Raw genomic sequence first — 18,406 nt, forward strand, 5'->3', positions numbered from 1 at the left:
TGCAGTTGAGCTTCCCTGAGACGGTTTCTGACAGTTTGTGCAGAAATTGTTTGGTTATGCAAACCAATTGTTTCAGCAGCTGTCTGAGTGGCTGGTCTCAGATGATCTCGGAGGTGAACCTGCTGGATGTGGAGGTCCTGGGCTGGTGTGGTTACTCGTGGTCTGCGGTTGTGAGGCCGGTTGGATGTACTGCCATATTCTCTGAAATGCCTTTGGAGACGGCTTATGGTGGAGAAATGAACATTCAATGCACGAGCAACAGATCTGGTTGACATTCCTGCTGTCAGCATGCCAATTGCACGCTCCCTCAATGCTTGTGGCATCTGTGGCATTTTGCTGTGAGACAAAACTGCACATTTCAGGGTGGCCTTTTATTGTGGGCAGTTTGAGGTACACCTGTGCACTAATCATGATGTCAGATCAGCATCTTGATGTGGCACACCTGTGAGGTGGGATGGATTATCTCAGCAAAGCAGAAGTGCTCACTATCACACATTTAGACAGATTTGTGAACAATGTTTGAGAGGAATGGTAATATTGTGTATCTGGAATGAAGTTTAGATCTTCAAGTCCATCTCATGAAACATGGGAGCAAAAACAAAAGTGTTGCGTTTATATTTTTGTTGAGTGTATATATATATATGTATATATATATATATATATATATATATATATATATATATATATATATATATGTATATATATATATATATATATATGTATATATATATATATATATATATATATGTATATATATATATATATGTATATATATGACCACTGTGTGGAACAGGATTAGTATTATTTTTACACACATATTGCATTCTGATTATGGTACAGCACAATTCTCTGCCACTGTCACAATACTGATGTACAGTGACTGAACAAAATTTTGGAGTTATGTGTTTGTATTTTTATAAAATTGGGAGGAGGGACTCACTGAGGTCATAATTGGAAAATGTTAACAATATGAGGGATGTTGCTATAACATGGAATCTTAGGGATAGGGTAATGAGTGAGGATGTCACCCACTGATTTGGACATAGGAGCCATATTGAAACCTACAAAGTGGCCTCGGTCTAAGCCATCTTATCCGGTTGGACTAATACTTGCAACCTGTCATCAGTAATAAAACCTTATGTACGGTTGATATTCCAGTCTTTGGAAACAACCACTGAGTACGTATCTGCCGGCAGTATGTAATATCTTGTTGCTTGGGGGGCAGGACTTGTCACTGTGGTACATACATCACTAAAATAAAGCAGTGGTGTCAGGGGGGGACATGAACCCCAGGCTCCTGGGTGAAAGTTTGCTGCAGGGTTAATGCCACCACCAAACCCCTTCCAGCCTCTTTATGTGAACTTTAGTGGCCTTTGTATGATCACTACAACACTGTTAGCAATTATCCACATAGCATGAAGGACAAAAAGTACAAATAAACAAACAAAAACAAACATACAAACCAATAAATAAACAGGATTACTTTGTTTCAATTACTACAATCAATGTCAAATTCTTTTTTAAAACAAGCCAGTTAAGGACTTCCTTTAAGATCCGCATAGCTCTACAGATTTGATTTTAATCAAAGCCATTAGCTGATTAGCATAGGATGCATAAATTAAGCAATGTGAAAAAACACAAATGTATAAATGTCAGAACTGATTGATACATAAGTCTAGAAATGATCAAAATATGATGGATGGACTTGTTGATGTACTTGTTTATGGCTCTACACTTTATTCTTTAATCTTCCTTTCATCATAGCACTCTCTTCAGGCAGTAAAGCGCCTGCAGTGCATTGAGAAATGCATCATCTGAGAATTTCATCAGAAACAGTGCCATTACTGAGTGCGTTTCTATGACAACACTACGACACAAACACTTGACAGCAACATTCAGACTTTTCCATCTTTGTCTGGATGGTTCTTTGAGGCCTAATCCACTTCATCATGTAATTCCGTTCACAATTTAAGCTGATGTCATAATGATAATGTAACTATTGTCTGTTTTATATTGGTAGTTCTATTTCGTTTCACACCATGGTTTGTTTATTTCCCTCTTTCTTTTCCTCTTGTCCTCTGTCGATTGGTTTCACCTGCGTCCTGTTTGCCTTGATTAGTCCTGTGCTCCTTCTTGCCAGTGTGTCTGATTTGCTCTCTGTCTATTTGTGAACATTTTCTGAGAGTAAAAACTTCTCAGAAGTCAGTATGATGTATTTTTTTGCAGTCTCAACCTGCAGGCTTCATATTTGTAAAACTAAATGCTAACATAGCTTCATTCAAGAACAAAAACAATATCCTTGATATCAACTCATTTCAAGCTATAGCATTCTACATAACACTTTGTTGATGGAGTAGTATTGAGTGGTAAGCTGAGATCTCTAAATGATTTCACTCTCTCCTTATCATAGTAGACAAAGAAATTAAATATTGATTCCTGGTGTGGCACCACAGGCTGAAATTACCCATTCTGTCTGCTCTCTGGCTCTGACTCCTTCCCTCCCTGTCCTCTTGCTTATTCTGTCTGCCCTCCCAATGCATCCTCCCTCTCTCTCTCTCTCTCTCTCTCTTTCTCTCTCTTTATTTGATTTCTAAAGGACTGCCCTCTCATTCTGACTCCCTCTGTTTCTGTGACACTCTTTTAATGCTCTGTGACTGGTTGTAAGAGAGAAAAGCAAAGTACAGGTACACGGCCTGACTTAAAATCCTCTCTCTCCCTGGTTGGATTGATGTATATTTTCCAATTTTACTCAAGTTGAGGCATTTTTCTTCTTTCGGCCATCTTTATTGCTAGAATTCAAAGGCTTCACAGACCTTTGAAAGTGTTGAGTAAATGCCATGACCTATGGATACTTGAAATGCTCACAAAAGCTGCAGTATTTTTAAAATCTGATAAAAGGAAGGCTAAGAGGCTAAAGCTAGATTCTTTCATATGAAAAACGTATCTTTATTCTTTTATACGAGGTTAGAGTTGTACGTTTTCAAATGCTAATGCTGCACCTGAAACTACCTGGTACGTTTCAGTTGGGTTAAGGTCAGGACTTTGAAGACAAGAATTTGAAGACATCAGCTCAGTTCTCGTTTAACAATGCCTTTACAGGCGGAGAGATCGGATGTCCTGATATTTGCGTTTAGAATTGCCCGGTGTAAGAATTAGTCAGAATTCATTGTCCCATCAATGCTAGCAAGTTGTCCTGGCTCAGATGCAGCAAAACAGGCCCAAACCATGATACTACCACCACCACACCACCACAATTTTTTGCCTCATCTATCCACAAAATGATTTTGCAGCAGTACTCTGGTTTGTCCGTGTGACTTTTAGCAAACTGCATACAGACAGCAGTGTGGTTTTTGGAGAGCAGTGATTTCCTCTGCGCAGCTCTTCCTCTCCTGATTGTAAATTCATGAACATTAACCATGTGGCAGGTTTACCTTGGGTTTCTTTGTGATCTCATAAACTGCTACAGGTCTTGTTTTCGGACTAATCAATGTTAGTCAACACTCTTAATTTGTACGCACCTTTCTGTGGATCTGTGTAGTGCATACACTTTAAAGATGATTTTGTAACCCTATCCTGCCTGATCAGACATTTTGTAGCTCCGTATTTAAATAAAATTGGGCTTAAACTGACAGCTGATTATCATCCAACTGATTAATAAACACCTGTGAAGAGATGAACTCTAATCTGGCCCCTAAAATTACCGGTAACTGCTAATCCTAGAGGTTCACATACTTTTATCACTCAGATATGTAATATTGGATCATTTTTTTAATGAATACTTAATGGCAAAATCTAACATTTCTCTCTGTCCATTTTCTGAACTTACAAAAAAATCTGCTGGTTTTTAGGTTTCATTAACGTTTTGTATCTTCCTGTATAATAGTGCATAGTGGTGCACAGCAAGGAAACACATTGTAGAAAATGTAGATATGTAGCTAACAGGGAAACCAGAATGTCCTAAAACAACTCTACACACTGTGTAGTTCAATTGTGTAGTAGCACTGATGGCAACGGCCCAGAATCACTCAGTACCTCCTCAAATTGTGGTCTATAATTAATGTCCACAATTCATAATTGAATGTCGATGTCAGTGTAATTTGCCAATGCTGTAATTGGCTAATCCCACACCCCGTTGGATTTCATAACATTGTACTAAAGTCTCGTTTTTCCAGGGCAGGTTAACCATTTAAGCCAAACCTGCACGGTCTGTGAACATGGGCACAAAAACCATAACTCAGACCAGCTTTTGAAATGTTGTCTATCACCTTAAGATTTCCCTACACAGTGATGCAGGAACTAAAACCACAGTATGTTGTTCAGTCATAGAAACACGGGCAGTTCATGCTTGCCTGATAGCATACTTGCTCACAAATTGGATTGTTCAGCGGTGCTAGTGTCTTTTCTAATCAGGCAGTTCATGCAAATGGAGTTCATGTGAAGTTCACTCAATATCTTGGTTGAACAGCAGCGTTCCAGTGAATTGCACAACCAACAAATAGACAGGCTGCAGTCACTCGTACTGAGCAGAGAGTTCAGTCTGTACAAATCCACCATAATTCAGAGTCTTATGAAATCCAAACCGATGACCTAAAAATGTTCAATTACCGCCTCTTGAGCTGACGAACATTCTAAACACACTGACAGAAAAGCAGCCCTGATTGCAGGACTATTGAATTGGATTGCAGTATATTGTACATACTGCTGGATTTTGTTGTTTCCACGGCTGCAGGGAAGTTATGCTGTGTTTGTCTCACATGATTTGCTGCTGAGCAGTACCAGTTTGAACTTGAGGCATTCTGACTTGAGTAAGATTTGACTCATAAATCTGGCGACTTGCGACATAATAAGGTTATCTGAAATTACTAAAAAACCTGCTGGGAGGACACAGTTTGACAAGTCAACATTACATAATATGATGCATATAAAATGTAACCATATTTTATTCCAGATCAAATCCTTTTATGTCTCTTGTGCTCATTTTAGCCCGCACAGTTTCACTCAGTCATTCCAAGCTGCAGCTGATGGTATCTCACTCAGTATAAAATAATGATATCACAGCAGGTTGAGACCTAGCTGCAGCTAAGACTCTGAGACGTCGTTGTAATGACAGCACATAATCTGTAAATTCATGTAAAACAAACTTTTTGCAACACATATCTGCCCCAGCTTCCTGCTTTCAATGATATGTTTAACCGTTGTCAGTGAAGCCTGGTCCCATCCTCTGGTCAAGTTAGGACAAAAAAATACCTACAAACTCGACACCTATGGGAGATGTTTTCCTTGTTTCGTGTGTTCGTTTATTATTCAAGTGAGGGGATTATGAATAATGTGGTTGGAATTGATACATGTTACCTGTTGGAAGATCCAACTAGCATTTAAGCCTGCAAAAACTACTAAAGAGTCAGTGGTCTAATTAAAGATTAAGATTAAGATTAAGAAACCTTTATTAGTCCCACAATGGGGAAATTGCATTTTTGCAACGGCATACAGACAGCAAGGGATAAGTTAGGAAAAAGATATATACATTATAAAATAGGCTACCAATAAAAGATATATACATTATAAACAGTTTACATATTTAACAGTTATTGCACAGGTGAGTGGAGGTAGAAATGGTTTATAAACTGTACATAGTGCATCAAAAACTAAATAGATAATTTATTGTATTGAGTATAGCACCTATCAGAAGTGTTTATTATACAGTCTGACAGCAGCAGGAAGGAAAGACCTTCTGTATCTCTCCTTCACACACCGAGGGTGGAGCAGTCTGCCACTGAAGCTGCTCTGCAGGGCTGACAGGGTGTCCTGCAGGGGGTGGGACTCATTGTCCAGCATGGATGTTAGTTTTGCCAGGACCCTCCTGTCACCCACCTCCTGCACTGAGTCCAGAGAGCAGCCCAGGACAGAGCTGGACCTCCTGATGACTCTGTCCAGCTTCTTCCTCTCCCTCTCAGTGATGCTGCTGTTCCAGCAGACCACACCATACATGATGACTGATGCCACCACAGAGTCATAAAAGGTCTTCAGGAGTGCCCCTTTCACTCCAAAAGACCGCAGTCTCCTCAGAAGGTAGAGCCTGCTCTGGCCCTTCCTGTACAGTGCGTCTGTGTTGTGAGTCCAGTCAAGTTTGTTGTTGAGGTGAACACCCAGGTACTTGTAAGAGTCCACCTGCTCAATGTCCATTCCCTGGATGTTCACCGGTAAGGGGGGGGCTGAGTGTCGTCTGCGAAAGTCCACCACCATCTCCTTGGTTTTCCCTGCATTGATCAGGAGGTGGTTTCGCTGACACCAGTCCACAAAGTTCTGCGTCAGTCCTCTGTACTCCGCGTCATCGTCATCTCTGATGAGACCAACAATCGCAGTGTCATCAGAGAACTTCTGCAGCACACAGCCGTCAGTGTTGTGTCTGAAGTCCGACGTGTAGAGGGTGAAGAGAAAGGGGGCCAGGACGGTCCCCTGAGGGGCACCCGTGTTACAGGTGAGCAGGTCAGACACACAGTTCTGGGCTCTCACAAACTGTGGTCGGTTTGTGAGGTAGTCCCTGATCCACTCTGACAGCAGGTGGTCCACCCCTGTCTGCTCCAGTTTGTCCTTCAGGATCGCCGGCTGGATGGTGTTGAAAGCACTGGAAAAATCAAAGAAGGTGATTCTCACAGTGCTGCCGGGCTTCTCCAGGTGAGAAAGAGCTCGGTGTAGCAGGAAGGTGACAGCATCTTCCACTCCAACATTAGGCCTGTAGGCGAACTGCAGTGGATCCATGGAGGGGCCCACTGTGGAGCGGAGGTGTCTCAGGACCAGTCTCTCCAGTGTCTTCATGAGGTGGGATGTCAGAGCCACTGGTCTGTAGCTGCTGAGGTCTTTGGGGTGCGGTGTTTTAGGCACTGGTACCACACAGGAGGTCTTCCAGAGCTGTGGTACCACCCCCAGCTTGAGGCTCAGATTGAAGACGTGCTCCATAACTCCACACAGCTGGTCTGCGCAGGACTTAAGGAGCCTGGAGCTAATGGCATCTGGTCCAGCTGCCTTCCTTGTCTTGGTTTTCCTGAGTTCTGTTCTCACCTGGGCTGCTGTGAAGGACAGGGGTGGGGGATGAGTGTCTCTGTGTGGGTGTGAAGTGGTTTGATGTTGTGATAAGCTAAGAGTGTGGGGGGCTGTGGGAGAGGAACAAAGGCCGGGAGTCAGAGAGTGGAGGTGCGACTGCAAGGGGGGAGGAGTGGGTGCTACATCAAACCTATTGAAGTGTAGGTTTAGGTCATTGACCCACTTCTGATCCCCCTCAGCCTGTGAGTGGGGTGTGTTGTAGCCAGAGATGGTTTTCAGGCTTCTCCACACCCCGCTGACGTTCTGCTGCTGCAGCTGCTCCTCCATCTTCTTCCTGTAGCTGGCTTTTCCCTCTCTGATCTTCCTCCTCAGCTCCCTCTGTGCAGCCCTCAGCTCATCCTTGCTCCCTGACCTGAAAGCTCTCTTCTTCTCCTTCAGGAGAGCTTTAATGTCAGGGTTAATCCACGGCTTGTTGTTGGAGAAACACCGTACCTTCTTGGAAGGAACAGTGTTCTCAACACAGAAGTTATTATAGTCCGTTATGCAGTCCGTTATTGTGTTGATGTCCTCCCCATGTGGGTCATAAAGCTCTGTCCACACAGTGGTGTTGAAGCAGTCCATGAGAGCAGCCTCACTCTGCTCGGTCCATCTCTTCACTCTGCGTGAGACCGCCGGTTGTCTGTGCACAACAGGAGTGTACACAGTCTGCAGATGGACTATGTTATGGTCAGCTCTTCCCAGGGGAGGGAGGGGGGATGCAGAATATGCCTCCTTGGTGTTGGCATAAAACAAGTCCAGTGTTCTATTGTCTCTAGTGGGGCAGGTGACATACTGGGTGAATGTGGGCAGAACAGATGAGGGAGACGCGTGGTTAAAGTCTCCAGAGATGAGGAAGAGGGCCTGTGGGTGCTGTGGGTCTAGGATGATGTTGTACCGATGTTGAAGATGTGTTGAACTGAAGACAGTACTCTACTTTAGTTCAAGTTGTTGTGGGAGTGAATTTAGTCAAAATAAAATTATAAAATAAAAAATTAAATATTAAAATTAAATATTAAAATTAAAGTTGGAATTCTTCAAAAAAAAAAACAAAAACAACAAAAAAAAATCCATATGACTCAGCATCCACATACAGGAATCCAGACATACAAACAGACCAACTCTGCAGATGCGTTTTGACTGATATACAGTGGGTACAGAAAGTATTCAGACCCCCCCACAAAAATTGGTCTCGAGGCTGGTCTCGAGAACTACATATCAGTTTGACGATATTACTGGCTGATGTCAGCCAGGTACAGTGGGTACGGAAAGTATTTCGAACCTCTTAAATGTTTCACTCTTTATATTGCAGCAATTTGCTAAAATCATTATAGTTCATTTTTTCTTCATTAATGTACACACTGCACCTCATATTGACAGAAACACACAGAATTGTTGACATGTTTGCAGATGTATTAAAAAAGAAAAAGTGAAATATGGCATGGTCCTCAGTATTCAGAGCCTTTGCTCTGACTCTCATCTATTGAACTCAGGTGCGTCCATTTCTCCTGATCATCCTTGATGGTTCTACACCTTCATCTGAGTCCAGCTGTGTTTGATGATACTGATTGGACTTGATTAGGAAAGACACACACCTGTCTGTATAAGACTTACAGCTCACAGTGCATGTTAGAGCACATGAGGATCATGAGGTCAAACTTAAATGATTTTAGCAAATGGCTGCAATATAACACATTTAAGGGGGTCTGAATACTTTCCGTACCTACCATACACCCTTTCAATGTAATAGCAAAAAAGAAGCAAATCAACAGGTTTACATTAGCAGTGTGCAGAGCTGCTACTTCACAAGTTGTATAAGTTGCCAATGCAACATCAATGCAGCACCATGCTAAGTTATGTAGGTCTATGAAGATTACCATGATCACTTAAAAGACAAAAAATATATATGTAACTATGGTAACAGGCAGAAATATTCTTCCCCATTCTGCTGTTGTTCGTCCTGCGTGGTGCAGAAACAGTGATCTAAGACTTTGAGCTGTGTTTTCTTCATACTTAATCTTAATTAGCAAATGTTATCAAAATGCTTCCATTTTTTGTATATTTAATTAAAAGACCATTAATCCTGCACAGAAGTACTGTAATCAACAAATCATCTATCAACATTGTTGCCAATTATTTCTTTATCAGTTGAGTAATCAGGAAATTACTGCAGCAGAGCTCCGGGTGGTTTGTGAAACTAATAAAGTCATGTATAGTAGGGGTCAACAGGAGCCCAGCAACACATTTTTTTTTTGTTTTTTTTGCCCAGGGTCCGTTCAGGAGGTTAATCTGACCATGTTGGGTAGTCAGTGCACTTTGGCAGTGGAGCTGCAGATCATCTGTCAATCACACAGTATTTACTGGGCTGTGATATGTGTTCTGCAGTTTATGTTCTCTTGATGAAGTGTGACTGATGTCTTTCTCTGGTGCATAAACTAATCTCACAGAATGATCTAATTTCCACTCTGCCTGTTTATTGTATTTAATAAATAAATAAACACACACACACACACACACACACAATATTTGCTCTGCACATCAATGCTTGCATATTATCCAAAAAAAGAATTTTCATAATGTGACAGTTGATCAGAAATTACTCAATCATGGCTTGTTTGTTACACTGAGGAATGCAGAATGTTTTTTTTATTTTTTTATTTATTTATTTATTTTTTTACAGAAGTCTGTTCATGTGCAATACTTATTTAATTTTTAATTTAGTACATATTACATTTTTCAGTGGTTGCTTCCTGTGATAAATAGTGTAATTTTAATAGTGTATTTATTTGTTTTAATCTGCATTTGAAACTCACTGAGAAGTTACAGGATTCTCTTGTTAAAACGAAAAAAAAATTAGAAGTATTAATATTTTAGTCTGTTCTCTGTGTTCCCCATTATAAATCTCAGTCAACTTTAAAATTGTGCACACATGAACAGGCATTTACTCCCACCCTGTTAACTCCCACAATCAACTGTAAGTGGCTTCATGAATATTGATGTCCATGTAAATATTTTTGTCCTTCCAGACCTTTTTGTGGGACTGATTTAATACAAAATAAAAACTGATTAAAGAGAAATGAAGTTTTGAGTCAAGGTTAGAGGTATTATTTACCAGGCTTGATTGTGTTTGAGTGCGCTGTGTCATAACAGTAATGTTCAGAGAGCAGCAGCCTTTAGAGAAAATAAAATAACAAAAAAAGGTTTGACAAGAGTGTGTCAGTGACAGTGGGATGATTGGACACCAGAGCTCTCTCCCCTTGACAGACCTTGACAAAAGGAAAGTCTAATTAAATGCAATGTAACAGAAGAACATAGTGACATCAGGCGGGCTCGGAGGATGTGGACAGTTGAGATAAGCCTCCAGTTGATTGACTGTTGCATCCTGTTTCCTTCCACTACCCACTCTGTCACAGCAGTTCCTGTAACAGCAGCTGTGTTGTTCTTTCAATTAGAAATAATACCAGTGAGCAGTCCGCCCAGGTGACAGACTGCATGTTAGTGTGAAATGTGACAAAGGCTGGAATTGTGCAATTAGCCTCTTCTCATCCCCCTCTCTGTGTAAACACTGTCTGTATTTAGTACAGTTTGGACTCGTCTTTGACCATTGTGATTAGCTTCAGCCCTCAGGAAATGTTTTCTACTTCACTGTCACAACAGTGTGGCTCACAATAAACAGCCTCACACCTTTTCTATGTCACCAAACAGTGTAATGTATGTTAACGTGACACAGACCTGCAGAAACACAGCAGTGTTTTGTAAATTGCATGTTGCAGAGTCAGTATGGCAGCCTCCATGCATAGAAAAATCAAATGTCAGAATTTGTTAGGTAATGTTTGCATGTTATATGTAGCTTTCCATTTGTTTGTATTGTAAGTGTAGCTGTTGTAGCTTTTCAAGAATACACCAGGGTTTGCCTCTGATCCAAATACTTGCAAAAGAGCATACTTCTTCCAGAATTAATTGACATATTTTTTAAAGTACATTTTGTATTAAGTAAAGAAGATTAGATGCTAGTCAAACAGCTAGTATAAAAGTGGTTGTCATGGAAAAATACAAGTGTAATATAGCATTTTGACCCGCTGAAGTCATTCTACTATTATTGATCTAAAGGCCCCCAGACATTCATTAAAAGGCATAAATATCCATTAATAACATGCATAACTAGCCTCATGTTGGTAAACACACACCTAAAACACACACCTAAATTCATTGTCAGCCAGATGATGCAGCCAACCAACAAATCAGCCAATTTATAATGATGTGTGCATGATGGAATTAAAGGGTTTTCTTTGTATTTATTATTTTCCACATGTATTTAAAAAGTTAGCACATGATAATTTGCATACTTTCATTTCCAATGGATGTGTTTGGATGAATGTTATATGTTGTAAATGACAGAAGACAGTAAATGCCTGAATTTGGGAGGCCTGTCTAATGTGCAGAGGCAGGTCGTTCCAAACTTGTGGTGCTGCCACCGCAAAGGCCCGGTTCCCTCTGAGCTTCCGATTCGTTTTAGGTACATCTACTGCATTACGCTAGCATGATCTGTGTGAGAATATGTTGAGGATGTGGCAAATATTTCAATTGGTGACATTGGTGCAAGTTGATATTATAAAGAAATATTTATATTAAAAGATGTAATTTTATTCTCATATGCACAGTAAGAAAACTGGTTTCACTGTACAATGAAATTCTTACTTTGCTGCTCACACTGAATTCCATGATGTGATAAAGGTTTAATGTACCAACAAAAAATAGAATAATTTACAAAAAAAAAAGCGATTTGAAGAGCATGCAGATACATACACATAAAAATATAAACTATAGAAGTAAGGAACAAATATATAAATTTATTGTGTGTAACCTTTGAGCCTTTGTATCCAGTTTTGTTCCCTGTTGCTCTCTTCATGTTTCCTGGGATGAATTTCTCAGATCTAACCGTGTTATCCTTCCTCTCCATCTTGTCTCGCTCTTTGTTAGAGACAGCTGTTGAGCTGCATACGTGGAGGGAACTGCCCCGGACCCAACGTCAGCTCGCTGCAGTTGCCTGGAGATGTGAGTTTCTTTGCCAACCAACTGGCCGTGCCCACCATGGAGTTTGCCTTTGAACAGGCTAAATCAGAAGAGGTAGGCCCGATTCAAAATCAATTTGTATTTTTTTTCTTCACTTCCACTGCTCCCATGTTCCCTGCTGATGATTTTCTGATGACACTCCCATTGCTTTACTTGAATTTGCGCTGTGAGCGGTCACTGCAGAGCAGAGAAGCTACAGTCAGTGTCTCACAATTTGTGATTCAGTTGCTTAGATTTATGTCAAACCTTTAGAAAAATAGATTCATAGAAAAACACACCTCCACACGTGTGACTATCCGCTTCTCCTGTGTTTGAGATTGAATGTGATAACACCCATCTGCAGCCTATAAAAACTAAGTGTCATTTTTGACACAAAGTTTATTTACAAACTCACTTTGACACACTGCAATATGGATTTTTGTCTCTTTACAAGCAACAAATACACATCACAGGGCTTACAAATTATGCATGCCCCCGTTTACTTCCATTAAAAATGCAGTATTGATGTTTGTTGCACTGCCTTGGGGTGGAAACACAGAGATTTAGCCCCAGCTAAGTCAGCCCACTCAAATTTGGAACTCCCGGCTAGGATGGTAACTTTGAGCTTAATTAGTGTGAGAGAGCTCCATGATGTTTATCCGCCCTCCAGGCGTCTTCACAACCTGAAAATAATAGGTAGTGGAGGGTGAAATCCACGGCGCTGCCTACATTTTAGGAGAGACAAATTCAATTAGGGAAAAAAAAGAACTGCGATACGTAATATGGGAATGGCGCTGTCGGGGAACATCATGTGTGCACAGGCTGGCATTCGTCTAGCATTTAGACTGTCTGTCATACATCACAGACTTATGTCAGCAGTTATTTTGATCCCTGCTTTGTGGACGTATAGGAGAAGAGGATGGTGTTACTGTCAAAGGCTGTCTGTGTGATCCAGGGCACAGTGGACATTGAATTGACTCAGAGAGGGAAAAAAAGTGTGTCTGTGTCTGTTTTTGGTGTACCTCAGTCCTGTTGATAGCTTAGCTCCTAACTCCGTCTTTTCCTTCCCTCTTCTCCGACTTCATCTCCATCACTGTAGAGGAATATCAACATTATCATAATCATTATCACTATATATTATGAATCACAAATGAATGATCCCAAGTCGCGTCCTAAGTTGCGACTTAACTGCACAAAACAGCCCTTTGCATTTAGTCATACTGCAGTCGCTTCAATACATGTCTTTGTCAGCCACACCAGCAGGAAAATACAAACCTCCATTCAAAGCACGCCATTCATCTCCTACTCCCATTTTCACAAGGTGAACATGTTTATAACATTCTGCCTTGCGTAATATTAAATAAAGAAATGGAAAAAATACACCTAGCTTTTCCATGAATACAGCTCATTTCCTTCACACTGTGTGGTTTGGTGAATGAATGGTTTCGGGAACTGCAGAGTACTGCTGACAAGAGCTCTGAGCTCGCACAAAGTTGATTAAAAAAAAAAAAATACATGTATTTTTTAGTGAGTTTCTGATTAATGCACCTGTGGGGCTCTCCTGCACATGTCCTATGATTTTTTTTTTTTTTTTTTTTTTTTTTAAGTTTCCACCTCAGGTTCTAAAAGTAGCACCAAAAATGTGTCACTGATTTGCTGCTCTGAGACTCTCTGTAATACAGGCCAAGGTGTGTCACATATGCACGAGGACAGCTGTCAAATGTGCAGTCAGCAAGAGTAATATGCAACCTCAATCAGCGCGCCCTGTATGGCAAGGTCACATTAATTGAATTTACTTTACTGTAACTCAGGAAGGAAAGAAGTGTGCTGTAGTTAAAGTTGCATTTTAATAATGTAGAGATGGTTATGTAACAGGAATATCTTGCAGTATATCGTAGAGATGCTGCTGCTATTTGGCTGTCTGTACAGAAAAGATCCTCTGTCACTGATTTGAGTGAGCTGTGTACACTTTTGTGCAAACACTGGTGCACCTTCTCAGCCCTAAAGTCAGTTTTAGTTTTCTTACCTGGAAACATAATCATTAATAAAACTGCTTTTGTCAGTTTGTGTGTGTGTTTTTTTTTTTTCTCCGCTCGGCAACCTATGATACAAATGGAGCTCAGAATCCCCTAAAATACTGTCAGTGTGGAAAAATGTTTTTGCCACACTTGTTTTTAACAGTTTTTATATACAATCCATCAACCGATGTGTTAGTCATATCTCTTATTTTTCACTCCCACACACTGAACACGGATTTTGTGTTCTGCTCTTTGGTTTTCCCGCTACCACACATTATCAGTGTATTTTAAAAAGGGGAGGAAAGTAGAGCTGCAACACTGGGTGGTTTTCAGATTTCAAGTTGATTATATATTTTAAGATAGCATTTTAACTACTTCTTTTTCTCTTAAAGCAAAATAAAGTGCCCTTACATGTGTATAGTACACCCCTCTCCACTAGTGTGGTTTTGCTGGAGTGGCGATTTTTATGTCAGACCCTAATGAGCCCTGTCATCCCTTCAGGCTGTTAGTTGGGATGTTGTTTGTTTTTGGAAATGAGAGTTGACAGAGTTGGTGTCTTGGAGGAGGAAAAGGTGTTTGTTTTTTTTAAGTCTGTAACTCTGCTCTAATGACTTCATTCCTCCATTATGAGGCCAAAGCATAGCCATCAGCAATCACAGAGTGACTCTACTGATAGTTGTGCAGTGTGAAAGAGAAAGAGAGAAAAAAAGAGACAAATAATTTGTCTCACTGGAGAGAAATATTTGACCCCAAGCATCCAAGTTTTGAGCTGGATGAACTGTTACAGCCTCCTTTCAGAAGATCTGCTGAGCTCTTCGGTGGTGCCTTGCAGCCTGAGAGTTTTGTCAGGCAAGCAGTGATGCATGCCTCCACCTGAGAGGAAATGGCTGTCTGAAAAGAATAGAAATAGAAGGTATGGGAGTGTGATTTATTCTGTTTAGGATGTTTGAGCTAAAGCGTACTTTATTTTTAAATGTCATTGTGAGCTGATTTTCTTCCATTTTTAATATGGATTCATCACGTTTTGTCACTGCAATTCAATTTCCTGTGGTCCAGCTAGCTGGATATTGTGTAATAACACTTTGTACCACCAGATGGCCTGGTGAGCCAACATAGTGCCTTTGGGGAAGGAAACGAGTAGTTCAAGAGTTATTGCTGTTCATTCATTCATTCATGTTGCTGTTTGGCTAAGGTGCACCTTAAAGCTGGATCCATACTCCGCGAGACAAAGAGCGGAGAACGCGCTCCACGGGTGGTAAGAGATACAAAAAAAAGGTCTTTTCCGCACTGAGGTACCATACTCCGCGAGACGCGTGTGTGCAGAACTCCTCATACGGCCCGCCCACTAAACTATAAGGAAAGACTTTACTGAGTTTTTTACACACCACAAGGACGTGTGCCATGGCAAGAGGGCATTATACAGAGAGGGTGCCTGCAACAGCGTGAGATGTCCGGCGATGAAAATGCGACATTAAAAGTAACAATAGAAAAGATTCAGTGTTTGTGCCTTTATGACCACATTTGCACATCTACTGTGTTCCAATGTGCCTGCGACACTTCAAACTGTCCGGTGATGAGCTGTGAAGATGCGACATTAAAAGTAACAATAGCAAAGATATACAGACATTGTTAACGAGCCTGTTATGCCCGGGTATGTAGGAGTATATAGAATGGTAATAACAGTCACCATCTGGTATGTGTGAATGGCTGTCTGGAGTTATTGGTGACAAATCACCCTGACTTGCCTTTCTTTCTTTCTTTTATTGCTCATCATGCAAAACCGGTATGGTCTTATTTAAATCTGTTGAATCAGCGCTGTTTATACACCTACCTATATACCTGGAGAGGCTCTTGCGCTTCTCCACTTTCATCACGCCCACAATAAATTCCGACCAATCACAGCATGGTTGCCGCACAGCCTTGAAAGACAAAGTTCGGCCCGGACCCTGTGCACAGGAGTGCGGATCAGCGGGCGGTCAGAGACAAAAAATGACGTCATTTTGTGGGCGTAACGTCTGCAGGGGGGGAAAATGTCTTTGTCTCGCGGAGTATGGATCCAGCTTAAGTGTATTGTGTGTACAGTGTGTTGTTTCTTATAAAATATGGATGAACCATCAATGGCATCTGCCGTTTTTGAGAGTCCAGATGGGGGGGCTTACAATCACAGTAAGCACCAATATGTCCTCACAGAAAAAAACCCACTTTTGAAAAGCATAGTAATATCTATGCTAATGGACTACATGATTATATTGCATGCCACCCAATCATAGGACGTAGCCATAGAAATCTGTATTAGGGGGCAGGATTGTGATGTTTTAACTGACATTAGTTTTCACTCGCAGTTGGATTTACACATGTAAATGTACTTGTTAGTTTGATTGGCGTTGCTACGGCTTGTTATTCACCCTCTTTCTTCTTCTTCTTCTTCTTTTGTATTCTTCCGTATGTTCAGCGTATCTTCAGCATACATTGACCGATTTCAGCCATTCAACTAGGCATACAAAGCTCTGAATTGCTCTGATTCTCCAGCAATTCAGAGCAATCCTTCACGTCAGCATTCAGAGCAATGCTTCAGCTGCAGCAATCAAACTTGCATTTTCTTCAGGAAATGCCCTTTTCTAGTTAAAACAAGTTATACAAGAAGTCCCCCCATACAGTTGTGATAAAAAAAATGGGTCTTTGTTTCTAAATTGTTTCTGTTAATTTCTGCCACAATTTAACATGAAGATCTATAGGCATTGACTCACTTTTGGAGCTATCTCCCAGAGGCCAAAGAGGGGAACTGAAGTTTTTGACACCACTGGAGGTGGCTGCTTAGGTTTGTGTTTGTGATGGGTCCTGGTGCATTTACATCAACTTGGTGCATGTTTCTAGTTATTTCTCATCCATGGTGGAGCAGTGAATGAACTCTAGGTCACGTTTCCACTTTGTATTATAATATACAACAGCTGGGATTATTTCTTTACTCTGATTTAATTAACCTTTAATTCATTTCTTACAAATATGTGGCACGTTCAGTCGGTTGATTAGATGTTCATCAATGCACATAGTTTATTACTGTAGATGTTAAATAATGTACAAAGCATGTTAGTTTACTTTGAGAGAGAAAGTAGAGAACTTAGAGGTGCAAAGATGTTGGTAATTTATCAAAGCAGATACATATGGCCATGATGACGAACCACCTCTATGAGCAACTTTTTCAGCAGGTTTTCCAGCATTGTTCAGTGTTCCAATCAAACTGCTATACATGATCTACTGTGTTTGTAATTGTATTCATTCATCCTCATATCCCGAACAAACAGAGATGCGGTGCCGTTAATGTGATGGGAAACCACCAGATGTTGTGTAGCAGCGCCACGTTGTTGGGGACAGAAGTGCGCTTCATTGGACATTTGTTTTCTCATTTAACATCTGGTTTTACCTCTTACTCCAGGAAAGTTTTCTCCTCTCTGCATTCATAACACTCCTGTGATTACATACCTCCCCGAATAACTTTGTTTCATGAAGTTTGTGTCTTCACTTTACTTATGAGTGGATGCAGAATCTAATAGAATGTAATAAATAGAAGTACAGTTTGTTATCTGAACTGTAGATCATGTAAGGTATTGCATAAAGATCCTTCGGTGTATTTTTCTTCGCTGCTCTGTGCAGAAATCTGGAAGTAAAATTCCACCTTGTTGGCATGACGCGTGGGAGTCATCTCTGACATGTGTCATCAGGCGGTTGCCTCGACTTTGGGGACATAGAAAAGAACTCAGACAGGCCACTGAGGTGTGAGAAGAATATCTGACATCACCTCCTCTTTGCAGCTCTCTGATTCAGAGATAGGTACAGAACAGGTTCAGGTGGGGAGAGAGGAAAAATTAATAGAGTCAGAGGGATCTTCATCTTGACTTTGGACTTGAGGCCATTACTGCAGCTCTCTCCAGACAATTATAGCCCTCCAAAAAAATGTAAGGGCCAGGGCTATAGCTTGGCAGCATGGCTGACTATTGGTGAACATACATGCAGCTTTGACTTCTTTTACATCAAGAACAATGTTAATTACTAGAGGCAAGCACGTAAACATCTATTTCTAACGTTATTTGCCTGTAGCTTCTTCCTTTGCCTTGTTTAAGCTGCAAATCCTGTTTCGACCTCAGATGACCTGCTGTAACCTCAGCTGTAGCTGCTTTGCACAATCCCAGGTTCTGTGATCTAACACACCTCATGATCTAAGTCCTCTAAATCCAAATCAATAGTAGAAGGGTCGACACATA

The 18,406-nt window shown here is 40.8% G+C and overlaps 1 protein-coding gene across 1 annotated transcript in view; it reads left to right on the forward strand.

Annotated features, from left to right (window-relative positions):
• Positions 1-18,406, forward strand: part of naaladl2 (N-acetylated alpha-linked acidic dipeptidase like 2) — a 282,516-nt gene that overhangs the window by 160,090 nt on the left and 104,020 nt on the right. Inside the window, exon 11 of the mRNA XM_028404275.1 lies at positions 12,058-12,204. Coding sequence (XP_028260076.1) covers positions 12,058-12,204 — 147 coding nt within the window. The remainder of the gene's footprint in view (positions 1-12,057; positions 12,205-18,406) is intronic.

Source organism: Parambassis ranga, chromosome 4 (assembly GCF_900634625.1).
Source record: "Parambassis ranga chromosome 4, fParRan2.1, whole genome shotgun sequence".
Lineage (NCBI taxonomy): Eukaryota > Metazoa > Chordata > Actinopteri > Ambassidae > Parambassis > Parambassis ranga.